Source organism: Musa acuminata, chromosome BXJ1-4 (assembly GCF_036884655.1).
Source record: "Musa acuminata AAA Group cultivar baxijiao chromosome BXJ1-4, Cavendish_Baxijiao_AAA, whole genome shotgun sequence".
NCBI classification, from domain to species: domain Eukaryota; kingdom Viridiplantae; phylum Streptophyta; class Magnoliopsida; order Zingiberales; family Musaceae; genus Musa; species Musa acuminata.
This window is the reverse complement of record NC_088330.1, coordinates 36,033,890-36,053,537: the sequence shown is the minus strand read 5'-3', so window position 1 is coordinate 36,053,537 and position 19,648 is coordinate 36,033,890. Positions and strand designations below refer to the sequence as shown.

General features: G+C 36.4%; 1 protein-coding gene and 1 long non-coding RNA gene across 4 annotated transcripts; both read right to left on the bottom strand.

Annotated features, from left to right (window-relative positions):
- Window positions 1-1,799: 1,799 nt before the first annotated feature.
- Window positions 1,800-3,738, bottom strand: LOC108952543 (uncharacterized). The gene is made up of 2 exons (XR_010506597.1): window positions 2,714-3,738; window positions 1,800-2,430 (listed from the first exon to the last, which is right to left on the bottom strand). It is a non-coding gene; the product is annotated as an uncharacterized LOC108952543 (long non-coding RNA).
- A 10,888-nt stretch (window positions 3,739-14,626) lies between these two features.
- LOC135672573 (probable receptor-like protein kinase At1g80640) lies at window positions 14,627-17,509 on the bottom strand. Of its 3 annotated transcripts, none has more exons than XM_065181066.1 (10): window positions 17,128-17,509; window positions 16,701-16,874; window positions 16,368-16,621; window positions 16,151-16,283; window positions 15,996-16,059; window positions 15,812-15,908; window positions 15,602-15,704; window positions 15,322-15,440; window positions 15,137-15,226; window positions 14,627-15,061 (listed from the first exon to the last, which is right to left on the bottom strand). In XM_065181066.1, exons 1-10 carry the CDS (start codon window positions 17,276-17,278, stop codon window positions 14,897-14,899), a joined length of 1,350 nt encoding a protein of 449 aa, XP_065037138.1. In that variant the 5' UTR covers window positions 17,279-17,509; the 3' UTR covers window positions 14,627-14,896. The 3 variants fall into 3 exon arrangements, with proteins under 3 accessions (XP_065037138.1, XP_065037139.1, XP_065037140.1); XM_065181067.1 differs by having other exon boundaries at window positions 16,701-16,871; window positions 17,128-17,507; XM_065181068.1 differs by lacking the exon at window positions 17,128-17,509 and adding an exon at window positions 16,995-17,119 and having other exon boundaries at window positions 16,701-16,871.
- Window positions 17,510-19,648: the final 2,139 nt, after the last annotated feature.

Genomic DNA, 19,648 nt, shown 5'->3' with positions numbered 1-19,648 from the left:
GGTCGCTCAGGAAAATCCCCAATCATTCGGACCCGAACCCAACCGTGTTGGCCCCGAGGCCACGGCTTCAGGTTGTTGACACCAACATGATTGGGCAGGAAGCTACGATGTTCGGAAGAGTACAAATGGATTTGTATTTTATTTTGGTGAAGCTATATTTACTTGGTCTTCAAAAAAGCAATGGATCGTTGCTCTATCAAGTTGTGAAGCATAATATATAGTAGTTTCTTCTAGTATATGTCATGCAATCTGGCTAAGAAGATTACTCCAAGAACTTCATATGTCATATGAGAAGTCAACCAAGATTTATGTTAATAATAAATCAGCTATTGCCTTAGCCAAGAATCTAATCTACCATGAAAGATCGAAGCATATCGACATAAGATTTCATTTCATAAGAGATCATATCAAAAATAAAGAAATGGAACTACATCATGTCAAGACAAGTGAACAAGTTATCAATATACTTACAAAACCTCTTAAATTTAAAATATTTCAACAACTTCGAAAGAAACTTGGTATGTTAGATGGAACAAGTTAAGGGGGGAGAATGTTGGAATTAAACCTATTCAAGTATCATAAAGAGATTAATTTTGTCAAAAGAAATGTTCATTACAACAAGAGGAAGATTCGTTATACCAAGAAAAAAAAATAGATTAAATGTCTATGAAAAGACAAGTCAAATTGGTTATTGATTTTTGAAAGGATTTCTTAAAGAGAATGATTTATTTTGAATATAATTAATGTAACATATATTTGGGAACTATATAAACCCCAAATATTGCGTCATGAAACAGATAGAGTTTTTGAAATTGTAAAGAGCTTTCTTGAGAGAAATATAGAAGATCGAAGCTTGTCTCACTCTTCCTCTTTTTGATAGCTCTATTTCTTCTTCCTATCAAGATCAACAAAGATATCGTTTATCAAATATTCAAACCAAAGAAATCAAGATATATGCGATAGGACCATCTCCTTTGGATTTTGTAGTATCTAAATATTATTCTTTAATATCTATGACTATACGGTATGAGAATGAGAAAGATAAAGAAATACGACAACTGAAGGAAAAAACTTGAAAAAAAATACTCGAAAGAAATGCAAACTCAATTATAAATACTTGTGGATGAGAAAACTCCTCGAACAAATAATATAAGTAAAATCTAAAACTTCTTTTATCTTTTTTTTATTATTTATAATTATGAATCTAATTAATATTATTCACCCTATGCAGGTTTCAGACTTTGAGAGAAGTGCAAGAGAAGCATCTCTTTTGTAATTTTTTTTTTATATTATCCTACTCAAAACTTTCAAAAGAAAGGTTGTTTGTTTGCATTTACGTATGAAATTGAATGTATTTTTATATCAATTGATATGGTTATTAGAAGAATATTATATTCCTTTTTGTAAATCATGAATTACTGTTGTAGTTAGTATGTACTGTTGTTGTGGATGGTTATTCATTGGATTAAAGTATTTATTTATGTAATTGAATAGTAGCATAAATATATGAATTATTAATGTGACTATCCTTCTTTAGGATAAAAGTATCTATTATTGTAGTTGAACAATTACAGTAATAACTAAACTATTACAGTGTTTGTCATATATCTATTAATATGGTTTTTATTTGTAGGAAAAAAAAATATATTATTGAGGTTGAATCACCACAGTAACATACATGTAGGCGTTTACCTGCGGTCGTAAAAATCGTAGTAATATCTTTTGGCGATGGCACCTACTGCCACTGTTTCTAACTAACTGCAGGAATAGAGTTTGCTACAGTTAAAATTGCAAGGATATATAAATAAAAACCGCTGCTAAAAGTATTATTTGTTGCAGTGGGTTCATTATACTAAATTGGTAAGGGCAGGCTTTGTATGTACAATGATAAGATTCCTCTTTCTGTAACATGAAAAATCATGATTCAAAATTATGAAAATACCCTCTCTATGTTTAGAGGGAGAATTTGGATAAAAATACTTCATCTTCTTCAATGATCGATCGTTTTCTAAGAAATCATTCGACAAACAATGGTGAAGCACATGAGTGGTGTATGATGAACGGTGGACCACGATCGGAAGTACCATCTTCTGAACAACTTGTGGAGCGGGGGAAAACAACAGATGCACAAGACCCTCTATGGTATGTTCCCTTTTTCCTTTTTGGCATGTCGTGCCAGATTGAAGAGAGGGAGAGGTGGGAGGAGGAAGGGCGAATGACGGATGCGGCATATAAACCACGGCAACGAAGGGGCAAGTGACCACCACCACCAACCTAGCAAAGATAAAAACAACAGAAGCTAGATGGAGAGATTGAGTGCACCAGAGAGATACCAGCGATGATTCATTGGCTTCTTTCCACAAAAGCTAGTAGAGATGAATCGATCAGGCATGGGGAAGGGCAACAAAGCTCACCCCTTTCCGCTCGTCGCTGGCTCATGGAGAAGAACAAACATGAAGGCTGTTAATACTAGCCATGATTCCTAAACACGGACTCAGCACCAAACATCATCAAGCAAAGAAAAGACAAGCAGCAAAAAAAAAAAAACACACACACACACACACAGGAAAGAAAGAAGTAAAAATCTCATCGTCCGAACCAAGAAACTTTTCTATCTCTAAAATAATGCAAAAACATGGAATCTTTGTGTGATAAGATGGTCTTAAAAGGGAAACAAGCAGCAAAGAAGAAGGCAGAAAGCAGAGATGCTTACGAGCAGCGAGTCTTTGTTCAAGTTGGCAAAGCAACAGCCCATCAAGGGGGTGAGGAAATGGTCTCGAGCGCAAACGAAAGAAAACACAGTTAGATGGCCAGGAATGGACGATGGTGGGCATGAACCTCGGGGAGCACCTTCACTCCACGGATCCTCACAGCTTGAATCCATGTTTTGTTGAAACGCTCCAAACCCTATCCGCAACAGGCAAGAGAAAAGTAGAGGAGCGGAAAGCAAAAGCAAGAAGGACGACAGAAAAGATAGGAGAACACCGAGAAGGAGAGTAGAATTGGTCAAACAGTGCCTTCCGATGAGGCGGCACCGCGTGCTTCAATGTGTAGTACTGTACTCTTTCTATTCTCTCTCTCTCTCTCAGAGGCTTCATTACTAACAGGACAGAGACGGACAATACTACTCCCTCTTCCCTCCCTCTCTCTTTCTCTCTCTCTCTCTGTCTCTCTCTCTCTTACCTCCCTTTTCAACAGACACGCTTATTCTTACAATTTCCCAATTTCTAGAGCAATATAAGCATTAATGAAAAGAGAGAGAGAGAAAACCAGAGAGGCAATTAAGCACGCGCTTCTTCACCCACACAAATCCGACGAGCTGATTGGCAGATACGATAAGACAGACGGCGAAGCAAAGCAAAAACATCGCAACGCGGCAGCCGAAACACACAAGTAAAAGACAGCCTCGGGGGGTGGGTGAGACAGGTTCAATGACTCTCTTTCTCCCTCTCTCTCTTCTCGGGTGGGGAGGGGAGCGTATTTCCAAGTATGATCACAGAAGAAATAACAGCGAAAGGTTGACAACAAGAGATTTGAGCACGCAACGGAAACAGCACCCTGTCATGCCATTTACCTCCGGCGGGTGCTCACTCTCTTCTGTCAACCTGCTTCGCTTCGCATCCCATCTCAAACCCCTCATCCCTTTATTGTCCACAGCCATGTGCAATCCACCCCTCGAAATTGCATCCCCTTCTCCGTCTCCCTCTACTGTCTCCACCGCACCTCCCCTCCCACACACCCCACCCCCCCACCCCTGGCGCCTCCGATCACTGTGGCTGTCCACGTCCTAAATAGAGGGAGGGGTGCGGGATTGGAGGAGCGATTAGCATTAACTTATAAATATATTTGAATAATCATTCAGATCAATGTAAATTGATATTTAATATATTTTTTAAAAAAAATTAGATTTATTTTAAATATTATATTAAAAATATTCAAATATTGATGTTATCTCATGATAGCAAACTCAGCATTTACGAGATATTAATATGTCTTTTTTTAATTCTAAAAATACTCTATGATTTTATCTAAAATTCAAAAATTATCAAAATATTTTATTGATAAACTACCATAATATATATTTTCTATAAGGTAACATTTTATTTATTTATTTATTTTATTTCTTTAGTGATAAAAAATATGTATTTATTTTTAAAATAATATTAAAATATTAAAAGGATAAATTTATTATAAAATATTTAATAGACTTTTTAAATATAATTTTACCAAACAGTACTTATGCCGATGCACATTTAAAATATAATTTTACCAAGTCTATTTGAACACTTCCTTTATATATATATATATATATATATATATATATATATATATATTCAAGTTTTACTATGTATCCAATCCTTCTTCTGAGTAAGGTGTTCAATCATGCAAATCATGAACGGAGAATCATTGAATTACAAGCTATTATTATAAAGATGAATGACCATGAATCACACCTATATCAAATTGTTGCTATGCTTACAAGCACCCCAAGAACCATTAACGAACATCCATTTAGAATGTTTGTGGCTCACAACGTTGCTCTCAAACTTTTGCACTAAACTGTGGTGACAAACTTTAGAAAAGAAAGAATAAAAGCTGCAATCGAATCTTGTGTCCCTTTGCATATTCCAAAGAAATAGAGAGTCCTTTAATGTCTCTTTCTTCCTTTCACCCCTCGAGAGAAGAAAAAAAAATTTTATTTTGAGTAATTTATTTTCAAAAAATCTTAATAATAAAATTTTATCATATGATGTTCTCATGTTTTTTTTTTACCAAAATATATATTTTTAATACTATTATCAAAATATATTTTATTAATAAAAAAATATAATCGATTCCTATTGATCCTGAATAACTATTGGTTATTTAGACTGAACCGATTTGCTTGAGATGAATCAAACTAGATCAGTAAAATAAAATTCTATGTATTTATTTTTTTAAATCATATATTATCGACTATTCATCCCATTATCATCCGACTATTCATCCCCTTTAATTTCCTCCTACTCTATCTCCTCATCCTTCAACCACCATTACCTCCTCCTCCTTCCCCTCCCTTCTCTCCACCTCATTATACTCATCGTCCAATTGGTCCCTCCCTCCTCTCCTGCTCTTCCTTATAGTTTACTTAGATTAGTCATTGCACTCAAGTTATAATTATATTACATTCATTCACATAATATATTTAAAATATATTAATTTTTATATAAATTTTTTTTAATTTATAATAAAACTAAAACTCAAGTTATCCTAAAAATATATTAATTTTTATAAAATTATCTTAAATTAACCAAAAAATCATTACACTCGAGTCACACTCATTCATAGAATATATATATATATATATAAACTTATTCTTAATCCATCATAAATATGAAAAATTATGCTAAATATCTTATAATAATATGCTAGTAGTTCCAAAATAAGTTTATATTGATTTGTTAAAATTAATTTGAGTTAAACTTGATTATATAATCAACCCAAAAAATCATATTCGAAAACTTAATTACCTTAAACTTATACGAAATTAAAAAAATAATACTATATATCTTAAAATCACATGCCAATAGCTCTAGAGAAGGTTGCATTGGTTTAATTAAAATTAACTCAAACTACTCTCCATCACATACTCAATACAAAAATACTATATTTCACAAATTAATCATCCTAAATTTATATATATATATAAATACTACATGTCACCTTAGTAGTTTAAGAGAAGTTTGGGTAGGTTTGATGAAAATTCAAATATTATACTAAATCACAGATTTAATAAAAAATTATATCTTAAAAATTAATTATTTTAAATTCGTAATTAAATAAAGAAGACAATAGTATATTAATATCTTATTCTAATAGTTCAAAGAAAGTTTAGATATGTTTGATGAAAATTCAAAAAACTATACTCGAGTTACACTCAATCATAAACTCAATAAAAAAATATAATTTATAAAATAAATAAAATAATAATATATGTATTAGCATCTCATTCTAGTAGTTTAGAACAAGTTTGGATAAATTTGATAAAAATTTAAAGTGTTATACTCGATCACAGATTAAACATAAAATATCTTATTCAAAGTTTAGTCACCCTAAATTCATACGAAAATAGAAAAAGTGATAATAATAAATTAACATCTCACTATAGTAGTTCAAAAGAAGTTTATATAGGATTAATGAAAATTCAAATAGTCACACACGATCACATATTCAACCAAGAATATCCTATTCGTTCTAAATTTATACAAAAATAAAAAATACTAAATATACTACTATTTTACCCTAGTAGATCTGAAGAATTTAGATAAATTTGATGAAGATTTAATTACATTTGATCATCGATTCAATCTAAAAATACTCTTTTGAAATTTTATTCACCCTAAAATAATAAAAATATTATTAAATATTTTAAAATGATATACTAATAGTTTTGGAAAAAAGAATAGATTAATTTAATAAAAATATCCTAAAAAATTACGCTCGAGTTTCACTTACTCATAAATTTAACAAAGTTCGATCTGATCTAATCGTTCATTTCGGATCGAACCGACCCATCTTTTGTTTGAAATAGCTTGATTCAAAATTATTATAATTTTTTTTTAAAAAAAAGTGTTCCTTGAGAAAAAATCATATATAAGGGCATGATTTGATAAAAACCTAATACTATGGGCTTTTCTGATAAATTGCCCAATTATTTTTGCCCTTCTGCCTTTATGACTGCTATTTTGTTCCCACCACTTTTTCTCCTGGGATTCTTCTATACTTTATGGTGCCATTTCTCCTCTCCTTTTTTCCTTCCATGAGATGAAATAGAATCTTTCGGAAGAAAAGACGTACTTAATGGAATCGCTTTTTGTTGTTCTTGACAACAACTACTGCTATTCTTGTCCGAAACCATGCAATATGTTTGTCGTGGGCACTTGCGTCACTCTTGCTTCCATTATACGTACGTCATAGCTATAAGGACGCAAGACCAGAATAGTATCTTATCCGCAACTTTAGTCGCGATTCGCCCTCCCCTCTCTCCTCTCTCCTAACCATCGAGCCATATCAAACTGTCGTGGTCTAAGTCGTGCGATGCATAAGATCCATATCTATTGCCTTGCCCGTGAGAGTCGTGCCAGTCACCGTCGCGACGTGACGTTCGTCATGGCTAACCGGAGAGCAACCTATCATCCATGCGCACGCGTTGCAGATTGTTCGTAGCCGTCCATCATGACCATTTCGCAGATCTCAACGACGCCAGTGTGGGGTTTGGTCTAGGCATATCGACGGCGAGGACGAGCTCGTTCGGGCGCCCGAAGAGACTAAGAAGCTACCAGGTGTTCGATCTTTTGACCCACCACCTCTTCTAAAAGTGGGTCCCGATCGATCTCGCTCGCCTCTCAGTGAAGAGGAAGAGCGACGGTCTCGATGCTGTAAGCCCAAGTCTGGAACTGAAGTCTTTGTTCAAGAGCTTACGTAGATGCTCCTTCGCTCCCTACTTGCGCGGGCAAGACGAAGGTCATTAACCAAGGACGAAACGTAAACGTGTTCTCCCTTGTAATTACCCATTGGAAGAAAACCTTTGCCAATCCTATTAGTCTCTGCATCCCAATACTGCAGTAGTCGATCTCGAGTCGTCAGGATCGCAACAAAAGTGATGGCTCTTCTCTTCGAGGGTGATGAAGAGTTGGAGGAGTGCTGGCGCAAAAAAGAACTTTGATTCAGAAGGAGGAGAAGTTCCGAATCGAACTGGGCAGCAATGAGGAGTAGAATCCAGGACTTCAAGGCACAAACAAATCTGAAGAGTTTGGTTCTTGCTTCAACTTGTGTTCAGGTAGAACCCTAGCGCCACCACTTGGAATAACAATGGTCCAAAAGGAAGCTCCCTCCATGATTTGAGCTTCAAAACGTTTCTTGATTGATTCCTGGTAGACAAATTCGTACAAACTAAGTAGGGATACATGTAGGTAGTAAGGTAATATGTGTGTTTCATTAACGTTTAAATCTTTCATATAAGTCACTTCACCTCAATTAACTTCGATCCAATAAAACCAAGTTAATTAATATTATTATAGTTTTATTAAATTAAATTTACTAATTAATTAATTATTTTTTATGTTTTTATAGATATTAATAAAATATTGATATATGAATAATGACATGTGGATATTCGGGTGCCACTTGATGCCAAGTCAACCTTACACGCTAAGACCTAGTGGGATGCATAATTATCATGTGATATCATTATTAGCTCTCGATATTTTAAATGATTTTTCATGCTTCAGTAACATTTGACAATTCAAAGAAAATATTTATTATAGGATAATTATAAACTAAAAGTAAGTAATTAAATATTTTATTCATAAAAAACCCATATATTTATATAAAATCTTTGATACACAAATCTTTTAACTCTATATTATTATTTTTTTAAATTAAATCAGAATATGGAATGGATCTTATCAAGTATATCTCTAATCAACTCTTGTTCTTAGTATTGTGAAGTATGTGGTCTCAAACCATGTATATATATATTAGATACCCTAAATTGATATTAACGAGTATAGTGGTAATTCTTTTGTGTTTTGCATATATATATATATATATATATATATATATATATATATAAGAAGTAAAAAAATCATTAATATTTAGGGATAAGTATGTAATTTCCTTTTTTTTTTGTTTTGAATACACGATGCACTCGTTCCCCCCATTCGCCGGTCCGGTCAAGTTGTCACCATTATGTGGGTAGGCGCTGATCCGAAGTAAGCTCGCGGGAGACGGGCACACGGATCGCGGCGTCAGGGTTTGTGGCTTCCTTCCCAAGTCGATGGCACTTCGTATCTTGGTTCCCTCGGCACGAATTGGCGAGGATCCCAACTCCTCTTCCTACTCCCCGCCGTCATCATCTCGAGATGCGACGATGGTCAATGGCAATGATTACGCTGCCCTTGTACTCATGGCCGGTCTGCTCGAGTGACCGTGGCCTATTAAGGGGAGGAAGAAGCGGAGAGGGAGAAGGGATGTGAGCCCTTCTGCCTTCTTCCTCCGATTGATGCAAGGGCAAGTTTACCGAGTCCCTCTGTTCTTTCTCTCTTTCTTTCTTTGGCTTAGACGATGATGATTCCGCCCGTTTAGCTTTACGGAATCATATGAAGGCTTCGTCGTTGCTCAGGAGTTGGGGTTCGTAGGAAGTAGGATGTTGATGCCTCGACTCACTGCTCCACTCCCTAACTCGACCTCCTTATTCTGGGCCTGAAATCCGTAGCCTCATGGCCAGGCGACATGGATGGCCTTCCTGCTTTGCGGCAGACATGTTACACTGCAGGGATGGGAGAGGGAGAGAATGATACCGACGGTGAGGCGGCTTTTCTTTCTGCGCTTATTCCTTATTCTGTTTTCCATGTATTGTTTTTCTCTTGACAATGATTCTAACGATGTCCTAAAACTCTTCGTAGTTTAATATGCAGATACAACATATATAGAAGGGCTTTTCCGAACCTTCGCTCCTGTGCTTTCTTCATCCTATTAAGGCCTATCCAATTAGGTGATGTTATGCTGCAAATGACCTTGGAGTTCAAGAGGGAGGATATGGATTGATAATTAACAAGCATGATTGTTTTCTCAATCCCGATTGATTCGGAAACTGAACAACATTGATCACTTTGTTATGATTGAGATAATATCGTCTTTCTATTTTATTTTCTTTTTGAATTTTGAAGAATTCATTAAATTTCTAGGATTTGTTTTTTGTTTCATGTGATTTTATAGAGCATGTCTCAGATTTCCAGCCCACATCAGCTTTTGATGTTTTCACACATATTTTGTTAGTTGAAACTAAAACTTGATGTAGTGGAGACTATCCTAATAAAATAAATAAATTCTTATAGTTCATATGACTATTAATCATTTGAAAAACAGAAAGGCATGCCCACTGGTGGAGGAAATGGTGACCATGGTGAAGGCTAATTTTCCTCTATTCGATATTTAGATCTCTTTTTCAGAGTTGCTACTCAATTCCACACTAGAGTGATGAATTAGAGGTTTATTCTGTTTGCCTCAAGCCACTTCTTGCTACATTTGTATATGAATCTCATCATCTAAGTTCTCGTATGCAAATAGCAGGATGTTATAATTTACTTAGAACTGTATGCTTATTTAATTGATTTTTTTATGAAAAATATATTCTTGATTTCTGAATGCTTGTGATATTTGTCTATGAATTTGTATTGGACCTTTTCTTTTTATGCATATATAACCCTGGAAATCAGGGAGTAGAATGGAGATGGACTGTCATGGAGGGGATCCAACTACTGCTGCCTGCTTTTTTTTCTCTCTCTTTTTTTTTCTTGAGGCTATGATGATTTTGCCCATCTGGTTAATTCTCTGCATTGTGTTACTGTTGGTCATGGTTTAGGGTTTTTGATGCCTTGACATACCCATTTCTTTCTTATTATAGGGTTGTGATTTATATTTTTATGGCAATTCAATTGGATGGTCTGCTGCTCTGCGGTTGGCAACCGTTGCAGCCATATCCTTCATGTCACACCCATAGAGATGGGAGACATGCAGAGAATGATGTCAATAGGGAGCATATCTGAGCCTCGTCTATCTTATGTTTCCTCTTTTTACTCCATCTATGGATTATGTTTCCCTTTATACAGTGACTTCAGGAATTGCGAGAGAAGGATAATGGGGATTCAATCATGAGGTTGAGAGATTGGCTCTTGAAACCTCTTCTCTAACCCACTCTAACCCATTGCAGGTACTACTCCTGGATTCTTATTTTGTTCCTCCATTAAACTATTGATTTCTCTTTGGCCAGTTGATGTGAAAATTAGCACTTGTTTAGGGATAACTTTCTGATTGATTGCACCTCCTTAGATGATGTGGAGATTATGGTTTAAAAATGAGTTCTTGTTAGTGATCAGTATGCTGTTATTCCACCTGAAAATAAAAAAAGATTACCAAACGTTGGAGGAAGTGGCTTGCTATGGTGAAGAAACTTTGCTTATGTCTCTTCCTATGAGTTGCCATTCAAATATCACTGTTGAGAGATTTGGTAGTCTTACACAGTTCAGAAAGAATCGGAATTGACACGACTTACTATTTCAGCAAAAAAATAAAACTTTTTTCTATTATCTAATTCAAGCAAATGAAATAATGATGGGCTCTATCTATTGCCCTAGTTTTTTCAACTTTCCTACGTATAACATTCTGAGATATGCAAGATATGTGGGTATAAATGCTTTACTCTCCATCAGCTAATCATCGTGTCATGCACATACCCTATCTTTATTGCTCGAAGTCCTTATCCGCTTGTTCCTTATTCCTCAGGTACAACACCAAGTGTAGGCTTTGGCATCTCACAAAGCTAGGGTGTCGAGGAGGACGCCATAGGTGAGTATACTTGCATCTTGGGATGGTTTAGGATCTTGATATGCTTTTTTTAATTTAAATTTGGATCATTATTCACTCATTTCTTGACATCATAAATTGGAATGATGCTATCTCGATTAAGTCTTGGTTGATATTCTATTTTGAAGTTTCTTTATTTGAGAATGGAAAATATTATTAAGAAAACCTGAGAATAAAGATGTCATTGGCTATGTTAATTTCTCTTTTTACTGTTATTCTTTTGTTCTTAGGGAGCAAGGATTGGAAACTAAGATTGAAAAATGTCAGTGTATTATCCTTTATGGATGTCATGTTGAGTTTCATGTATATCTATTTCACCATGGGATTATATCCAACTTTCATGGGCTTTGTGATGTTTTTAGAATGATTTTATCACAGTCCTTGTGCCTAAGCCTCAAATCGTACGCCTATGATCACCAAAAGAGAAAGAACACTTGTGGCCTTCAATGGAATAATTATTTTCCATGTATGCTTGCGGTTTCATTTACTTTAATCAAAGTGATGGCGTTTAATGTACTCCAATGATCTTAGCAATTTTTCAGGAGTTGGTGACAGTGGATAATTTTTCCTTACATGTCATGATGACAGATAGGTGAACAAGGACTAGTAGATGCTAGTAAGGAACTGGTTGTTCCATAATACATAATTGGACGGTGTCCTTGTTCCACTAAAATCAATTAGGCAGGCCTTTTTCCATTCAACCAAAGGGCACGATCAAAGGGGCTCCTTGTTTTGACTTCAATAGTTGTACAAAGAATTCCAATGTATGTTCTTGATTAGGACCGCTTAACCGATAAAATTGTAGTTTTCAGAAATAATAAAATATACACATATTCTCTTGTTTTTTTTATTGTCAAATCAAGGAAAAATAGAAAGAGGGAGAGAAAAAGTAATTGCTTATAAAATTGAAATGACTCCAAATGAGGCAATCTTTAGTAACTTCTCTAAATCATCTTTGATAGGTAACACTAGGAATAATGACAACTGAAGAAGTAATTGCTTGATGTTTTTAATAATGTCATAGTTTCCCATAAGCAAATGCATTTAGAGATGTCTGTTTTTGGCATGTCAAGCAAGGAAGCTAGGTTGAAGGTTAGCATACAATCAACCTTCTAAGCGGGAATAAGAGTGAAAGAGCTCCAAAGAAGTTCTGTAAGATTTATATTTATGGATTATTTTGCATATATAATAAATTAAATGTCCATCTGCTTGCACTTTGGAAGGTGGGGAAAACACATCATGAGAGAAATGGTGCTTCCTGTTTTATTCTCTAGTGCATGAGCCCTTAAATTTCGGGGAACAATCAAGTGTTCTTGCCTTGACCTAAAGGGCCAAGGGAATTGGATTTAGACAGGGTAATGCACAAAACCAGCAGATTTGTAACATACCATAAAGGAGATGTTCCCTCAAATAATCAGGCTATGTTGGTAGTCAAATAGGTGATTTGTAGTAATATATTTACGTGGAAGATTCCACAACCATCAGTACAATGAAATGCTGTGATGATGGTCCAATGCACGGGGCCCTTATCAATATAAAATCTGAGAGAGAGATTCTTGTCAATATAAAATCTGAGAGAGAGCTTGTAGCTTTATCACTGCAGACAAAGATACAGTTTTCATGACTAAAACCTGATTACCCATCTCGAAATAGAGGAACCTAATTATAGTGCCAAAGGCCAATGTCAATACGTTGATCTGCGTGTATGTAAGAGAATTTCATGATAGAAGAGCGAGCAGAATGAAGTTGATCAACAAATTTTCTCAGTGGTCTGAAACATAATACTAATCCAACTAGAGCAAGCTCTTCATAATTGGTTTCACTGCATGAAATGCTTTCCTTTTTGAGTTGGTGATTAAAATCTCATGATAGTAAATGTGATGAATGCACTATCAATATGAGTACTTGCAGTAGATTGTGTAAGAAACAATTGATAGCTTGAGCTCTATTGGTTGTTTATACATTCTCAAATTAGCATACCGACTACCATTGAATAGAGTCTAATAGTATGAATGTTCATGCACAGCAGCACATGGCACATGGCACATGGCTATTATTTTCTAATTCCTTCTAACCACCATAAGGCTCTCAGACCTGTTCAGTAGTCAAGCATGTCATTTTCTGCTTGGTCGACAGCCTTCTATGACATGTATTTTTTCTGTACATCTCAACTGATCTAGCAGCATTTTGGATCATAGTAATATTCCTGCATGCTTGATGATGAAAGAATGAAGGATGCAGTATGATAGATTACTGGGAACCATTTAAGTTGGGAAGTCCTTGGCAGAAAAGTGGTAGGTAAAACTTAGACACCACAGTCAAGAAAAAGCAGAACTAAAGTTAATCATAAGCTTTCAGTCTTCTAATATGACATGTTAAAGTTGAAGTGACATGTTAACTGCAGACTGCTGAATTGTTCTCTGCATATAGATTCATCTGACACAGTCTTAGCTCCACTGATGAGGCAATTTATAATGAATGTGGACAATATTTATAACATGAGCGACTAGCTTAGCCAAATATTCAATTTTCAGGGATCAATTGGAATGAAATAAAACCTCAAAGTGGTTACCTTTACCGATCATCTTTTCCCTGTAACATAAAGTTTGATATGTTCGATTTACCTAATAGATAGCCATCTTCTCCATTAAGATGACATTGGCATTTGATATACAAATTAATTGGTGGTTTAAAGCATCAAACTTCCATATCTCAAACAACTTGGTGGAAATGATATACAAATTAATTGGTAATTTAAAGCATCAAACTTCCATATCTCAAACAACTTAGTGGAAATGATATACAAATTAATTGGTAATTTAAAGCATCAAGCTTCCATATCTCAAACAACTTGGAAGACTTATTTTGTGTTTACTAACTCATGAATTCCTGTTAATTGTCACTCGCAGAAGCAATGAGCTTAGTAAATATTGAATGACTGAATTATAGATCCTTTTTATCAGTATGCCTATGATAACACATTTGATCCAAGAATCCTGGTTGGTGATTACTAAATGTCACACCAGTAGATGCCATCTAAAGAATTTAAACTAGGTTTAAAACTCCAAAGTTGAATTTATCTCATATATAAAAGAGACATTGTTGGATGACTCTATGTAATTGGAACATGTTCAATTGCTAACTTTAGAATTATACTCCTTGATTTGCATCTTAACGATGTGAAGTTGTAGTTTCCTGAAAATTTTCTGTAAAAATCATGTCCAAATAACTTTCACCTGTACAGGCACCAGTTTATTTCTGAGTGCAAAAAAACCTGCATTGGTTTTTACAACACAACTGAAGGGAAAAAGGACTATTCCTCTTTAAGTTATTCCCTCTGAACTCTACCACCTGAATTAAGTTGAAATTGGAAATCTTTCTGCAGGTAATTAGAGTTGCTTGAAATGGGAGAACAAGAGAATGCCAGAGCAGAAATTGCGGTTGCTAGCAGGTTTGCTACCTTCAAAAGGTTTCCATTCCAACTTTCTAATCAGTGAGCAGAAGATTTCTGGTTTGCACCTGGTAATGGCTCTACAACTCTCAGCATTCCACCAAGCTCTACTGGCACCAGAGGAATGAGGGAATGAAGCACATCGGTGATCAATGGTCTGTAACTAGGTTCCTGCTGGATGCAAAGTACCGCAACAGCAGCAACCTGTTCCATGTCACCATTTGTTAGAGGAAACAAAAATATGCTCATGTGCAGTAGGAATCAGGTTGGAGAACATACTTGATATAGGTGTTTCAGGTTCATCGTGTTCCTGATAACTGGATCTACTATACTTGGAAGCTTTGATCTATCAGTGAGCTGGGGCATTGCCTGAAGACAAACAACTGCAAACATTGAGCACTGGTTTGGAGCAGATGCAAGATCTTTTGATATTTCTGCCACATTCATGAATCTAAAGATCATACCCAAGCGACAATCGATTGGCACTGAGATGGTGCCATTTTCTCGACTGGTTTTCTTCCCAGCAGAAGCTCCAGCAGTACAATTCCAAATGCATAGACATCACTCTTCTCAGTGAGCTTACCTGAAAGAATTCAGCATTATTTCTGTCTTATGTCTAGTATTTAGTTCTTTTTTCTTCGTCTAAGAACTAGTAAGATCAGTTGCTTGTTTCAACAACGAATTAATACCTTTTTATGAGAGAAAAAAATATACAGAGACCGAACAAGAGGAGGAATTGAGTACCATCTAAAAGGTACTCTGGAGCTACATATCCAAGAGTGCCGGAAACCTTCAAACCACCCTTGCTATGGTTTCTGCCAATCACTGCAAGTCCGAAGTCTGAAATCTGCAACCAGAAGGTATTCATTGCTAAAACACATCCTATGCCGCAAATATGAGCAGAGCAAGACTCGAGATGAACTCGGTAAGAAGCATCTATAGAAACGTATTTACCTTGGCATTAAAGTCGGAATCTAGTAGTATATTGGATGATTTTAAATCTCTGTGGATCACTGGTGGGTTGCAGTGCTCATGAAGGTACTCCAATCCTCTGCTTGGCAAATTGCATCGTGATTAGTCCATCGAAAAGATAGCTACTTAGAAGTGGGAGGTGGCATCGTCATGTCAAGAACCAAACCTTGCTATATCAAGCGCAATCTTCATGCGAGTATGCCAGGGTAAGGCTGACCCATGGGATGGCCCTGGAGATGTGAAACAAACAAGACGATGAAGTGTAAGCTTTCTGTGCTTTGGTATCATTCTGATAGGAATACGGGTAGAGAATAAGTGCACCGTGGAGTTGCGTTTCCAAGGATCCATTTTGCATCAACTCGTAAACGAGCATTCGGGTTTCTCCATGAACACAGTATCCCAGAAGAGAGACTATGTTGGGATGTCGAATCCTTCCAAGCAGTTCGATCTCATTCTGATGAGCAGAAAAGAGAAGCATTTGGTCAAAGTGGAGAGACAGGAATAAAGCTGGATTATGTATGATCTTAACATTTCTGACCTCGTATTCTCTCTCGCAATCCTGCCCGCCGCCGTCTAGTTTCTTCACCGCAGCAAAAGCTTCCCCATTGAGGCTGGCTTTGTACACATGGCTGAATCCTCCTTCTCCCAGGATGTTACCCTCGCTGAACTTGTTGGTGGCTGACTCTAACAAAGCATAGTCGATGATTGGCAGCAACCCTTTCTTGCTTGTCGTCCTTAAGGAGTTCAGCTTGCTCAAGATCGGGCCGAATGGGAGTCCGCCGGCAGCAGTATCTGTTTGGCGTCAAATGATCAGAGTATTAGAGAACAATCGCTGCAATTTTGGCGTCGCCGATGATTTCAGAAAGCGGACCTGATCTTTCAATGTCTTTGGAATCGAGCAATTGGCGGCTCCTCCTCCAAACGATCCAAGCACAGAGTGCAGATGATATGAGTGCGAGAACCGCGACGGAGGCCAGAACGACTGCCACAGTCAACTCTTTGAGGTAATGGCGTTGGTGTGCCTCTTCCATGGTCTGCATCTCTGCTTTTCAAAAATTAGATTGTAAGCTTACATGCTTTATCTAAAAGAAATACTAAAAAAGATTGATCTCTTTAGGAAAAGAAAAGGAAAAGCTCTCAAATAGATGAGGAAGAGCAATCAAACATCTGAGAATAGCATCAAAAAGCCACGATCTTGACTCGCGATGATCTAAATCCAGGGGATCATGGGGAAAAAGGAGCGATTTTTAGCAGAGTAACAGAAGTTAAAGCATCAAAAAGGCCAGGAACGGGAGTACCTGCAGGAGATGGCGCCAGAGACAACGGAGATATGGGAAAAATAGCTGGTTCTGAAACGAGGAGAAGGGGGAAGGCACGGGAGAAAGCGCTGGAGACCCGTCGACATCGGCGTCGGCGAGAGACATGAGCAGACAGAAGGTAAGGGCCCATACTGAAGGGAGAGGGAGAGGTGTTGGTGGCCTCCCCATGCCTCTTCCCCCGCGAGAAAGAAGGCAGCAAGCAGCCTTCAGCGAGATCTCCAGTGGCAGTGGGAGAGACAAGAAGGAGCAGAATGGTGGGAGATCCAAATCACGAAGCCAAGGTGAGCAAGCCAGTTTGAATCTCTCTCTCTCTCTCTCTCTCTCTCTTTGAAAAATTGGATCTTTTCATTGACAATATTTGATTCTCTCTCTCTTTTTGTTAAAGTGGGTAGGACAGGGACACTTGCACGGAGAACAGGAGAACATCACTTTTATAAACATGTGGGGGTGGATAGAAAAACTCAAATAATGCAGCAGTTACCAGGCAAGACGAAGAGAAAACTTTCAAAGTTTTTTTCCAAAAGAGAAAAAAAAAAGGCATTCGAAGATTTGGGATGGTTGAGGGAGCTGTTAATTACAGGGTAACATCCTTGACACCCAACCCATACGGATAAAAGCAATGATACCATGTCATTCATATCATTAGATCGATCTAATATTAAACATTGAACATTTGATTTTTTTTCCTTTTCCAGTTGGATCATTCATAGCTGTTCTTGAAATAGAGTTTCTTTCTGTTCACACTTTTCATCTCTTTCCATTCAAAGGTTACACTGCATGCGTACTCGACAGGGTTTAGGTGCGAGTTTGGGTCGTGTATTCACACTTTTTCATTTCAATACTCTGCCTATTTTTCAATAAAAAGATAAACTTCATAATGTCCATTGCACTATAATGATCAAATACTCAATGAGCAATAAGAGTGAAATGTTTGCTTTGAGTTGGTGCAGTTTTCTTTTTAACAGAGATTTCCATTTGATAAAGCTATTTTGTCATAGGAGTATGGAAACCAAGGGTTCATAAATCCGTCAGATCTCTCTTACTCTCATAAACGCCTTTTGAAGCTTACAAGCTCCGAAAGGATAAAATCGTGCGGGTACGTCCATTGTCTGAAACGAACAATTTCTCGCGAGCCTATGGGTTGCATCAATTACTGACCGACCAAATGATCCTTTATCACCATTATATATCACCATCTTGATGTCTTTGGAGTTGGGATCCTCTCCTACTCATAGAACACAGGGGGGAAATAAAAAGAATGACTTCAATTGATCAAATGTGAGGATGGGATAAATGAACTTTTTATTACTATTATGAACCCTGTATGAACTGATCAGGTGTGAATTTTGCTATTCTGCTATCTCAATTGGCAATGAGCCAATTGGCAATAGCTATCTCAATTTTGCTATTCTGCTATTCTTAACCTTGTTCGAATTGGAATTATTCCTTCACCAACATAGATTACTTGCCTTAACATACATAGCTACATCTGAGTCTATTCTTATAGACTGGCAAAAGAGCATGGGCCCCACTTGGTGTTGGGTTCATGGATTCCTTTTAGAAATACAAATTTTAGCATGGGCTTGATAGATGTAGAGGTTGGCATATGTATTACATTTGCATTCCAATGAACAGTTTTTTTTCTGTTATTTTTTTTCTGAAATTAAAAATTAGCATGTACAGCATGGAAAACAATTCTCTGTTAACCTTAAATCTGAGACTAAATGGTGATTGAGATGTGAGAATCAAGTTGCTCTAGGTTCTTCGTGCAGGTTTTTAAGCTGACATATATCTTTTTCATCAAGACTTTCCTAATATGGTTGGTAATGAGCCACTGTTTTCTTTGTTTAAACAGAATCCTTGTTCAATCACATGTCTTGAATGGATGGATACGAGGATCGAAAGGGATTAAGGATTAACATGCCAAGGAGAAATGGTCTGAGAGGGACCTAACTCTTCAGGTACTTCTATTTAATTATCAAATTAGTATAGATTGTTTGCATTTGCATAGCTACATTGAGTTGCTTTCAGTGACTAGTAAAACTGCATTTGCACTGCTCATGGTTCATTTATTCTTTTCTGATGCAGAGATTGTACATGCATGTCATTGTCATTTTGTTCTTCCCGAACAAAGTCATTTTTACTTGATGATTAATTAGCCTTTTATTTCATGAAAATGAAATTTTAGTCTGCCATATCTTTCTGTTGCTGGTTTCAGCATTAACGAATCTTTTCATTCTGTAAAGAAAAAATATATTGAACTTGATTACATGCAACTAAAAGATTAATACTCATCTACATCCTCATATATAATGCTGTTGTAAATAATCTACCAAAACCATGTGGCAACAGTAGGGCTGCCTTCATCATTCATTGTACTCTGCATTCAATCAACTAGTGTTACTCTCTGAGCCATAACAACAGACAAGATGTCATAAAAAACATTGCATCATTGTGATCTGTACAGTATCTGTCATTTTAGCAGACTATAAATGAAGAA

Bases quoted from the DNA above. Each gene is read 5' to 3' on its own strand.
- LOC135672573 (XM_065181066.1), bottom strand. From the start codon at position 17,278: ATGGGCCCTTACCTTCTGTCTGCTCATGTCTCTCGCCGACGCCGATGT. The intron at 16,875-17,127 runs GTACTCCCGTTC...ATTTTTGAAAAG, and splicing joins TCTGGCGCCATCTCCTGCAG to CAGAGATGCAGACCATGGAA. The intron at 15,062-15,136 runs GTATGTTCTCCA...GACATGGAACAG, and splicing joins ACCTGAAACACCTATATCAA to GTTGCTGCTGTTGCGGTACT.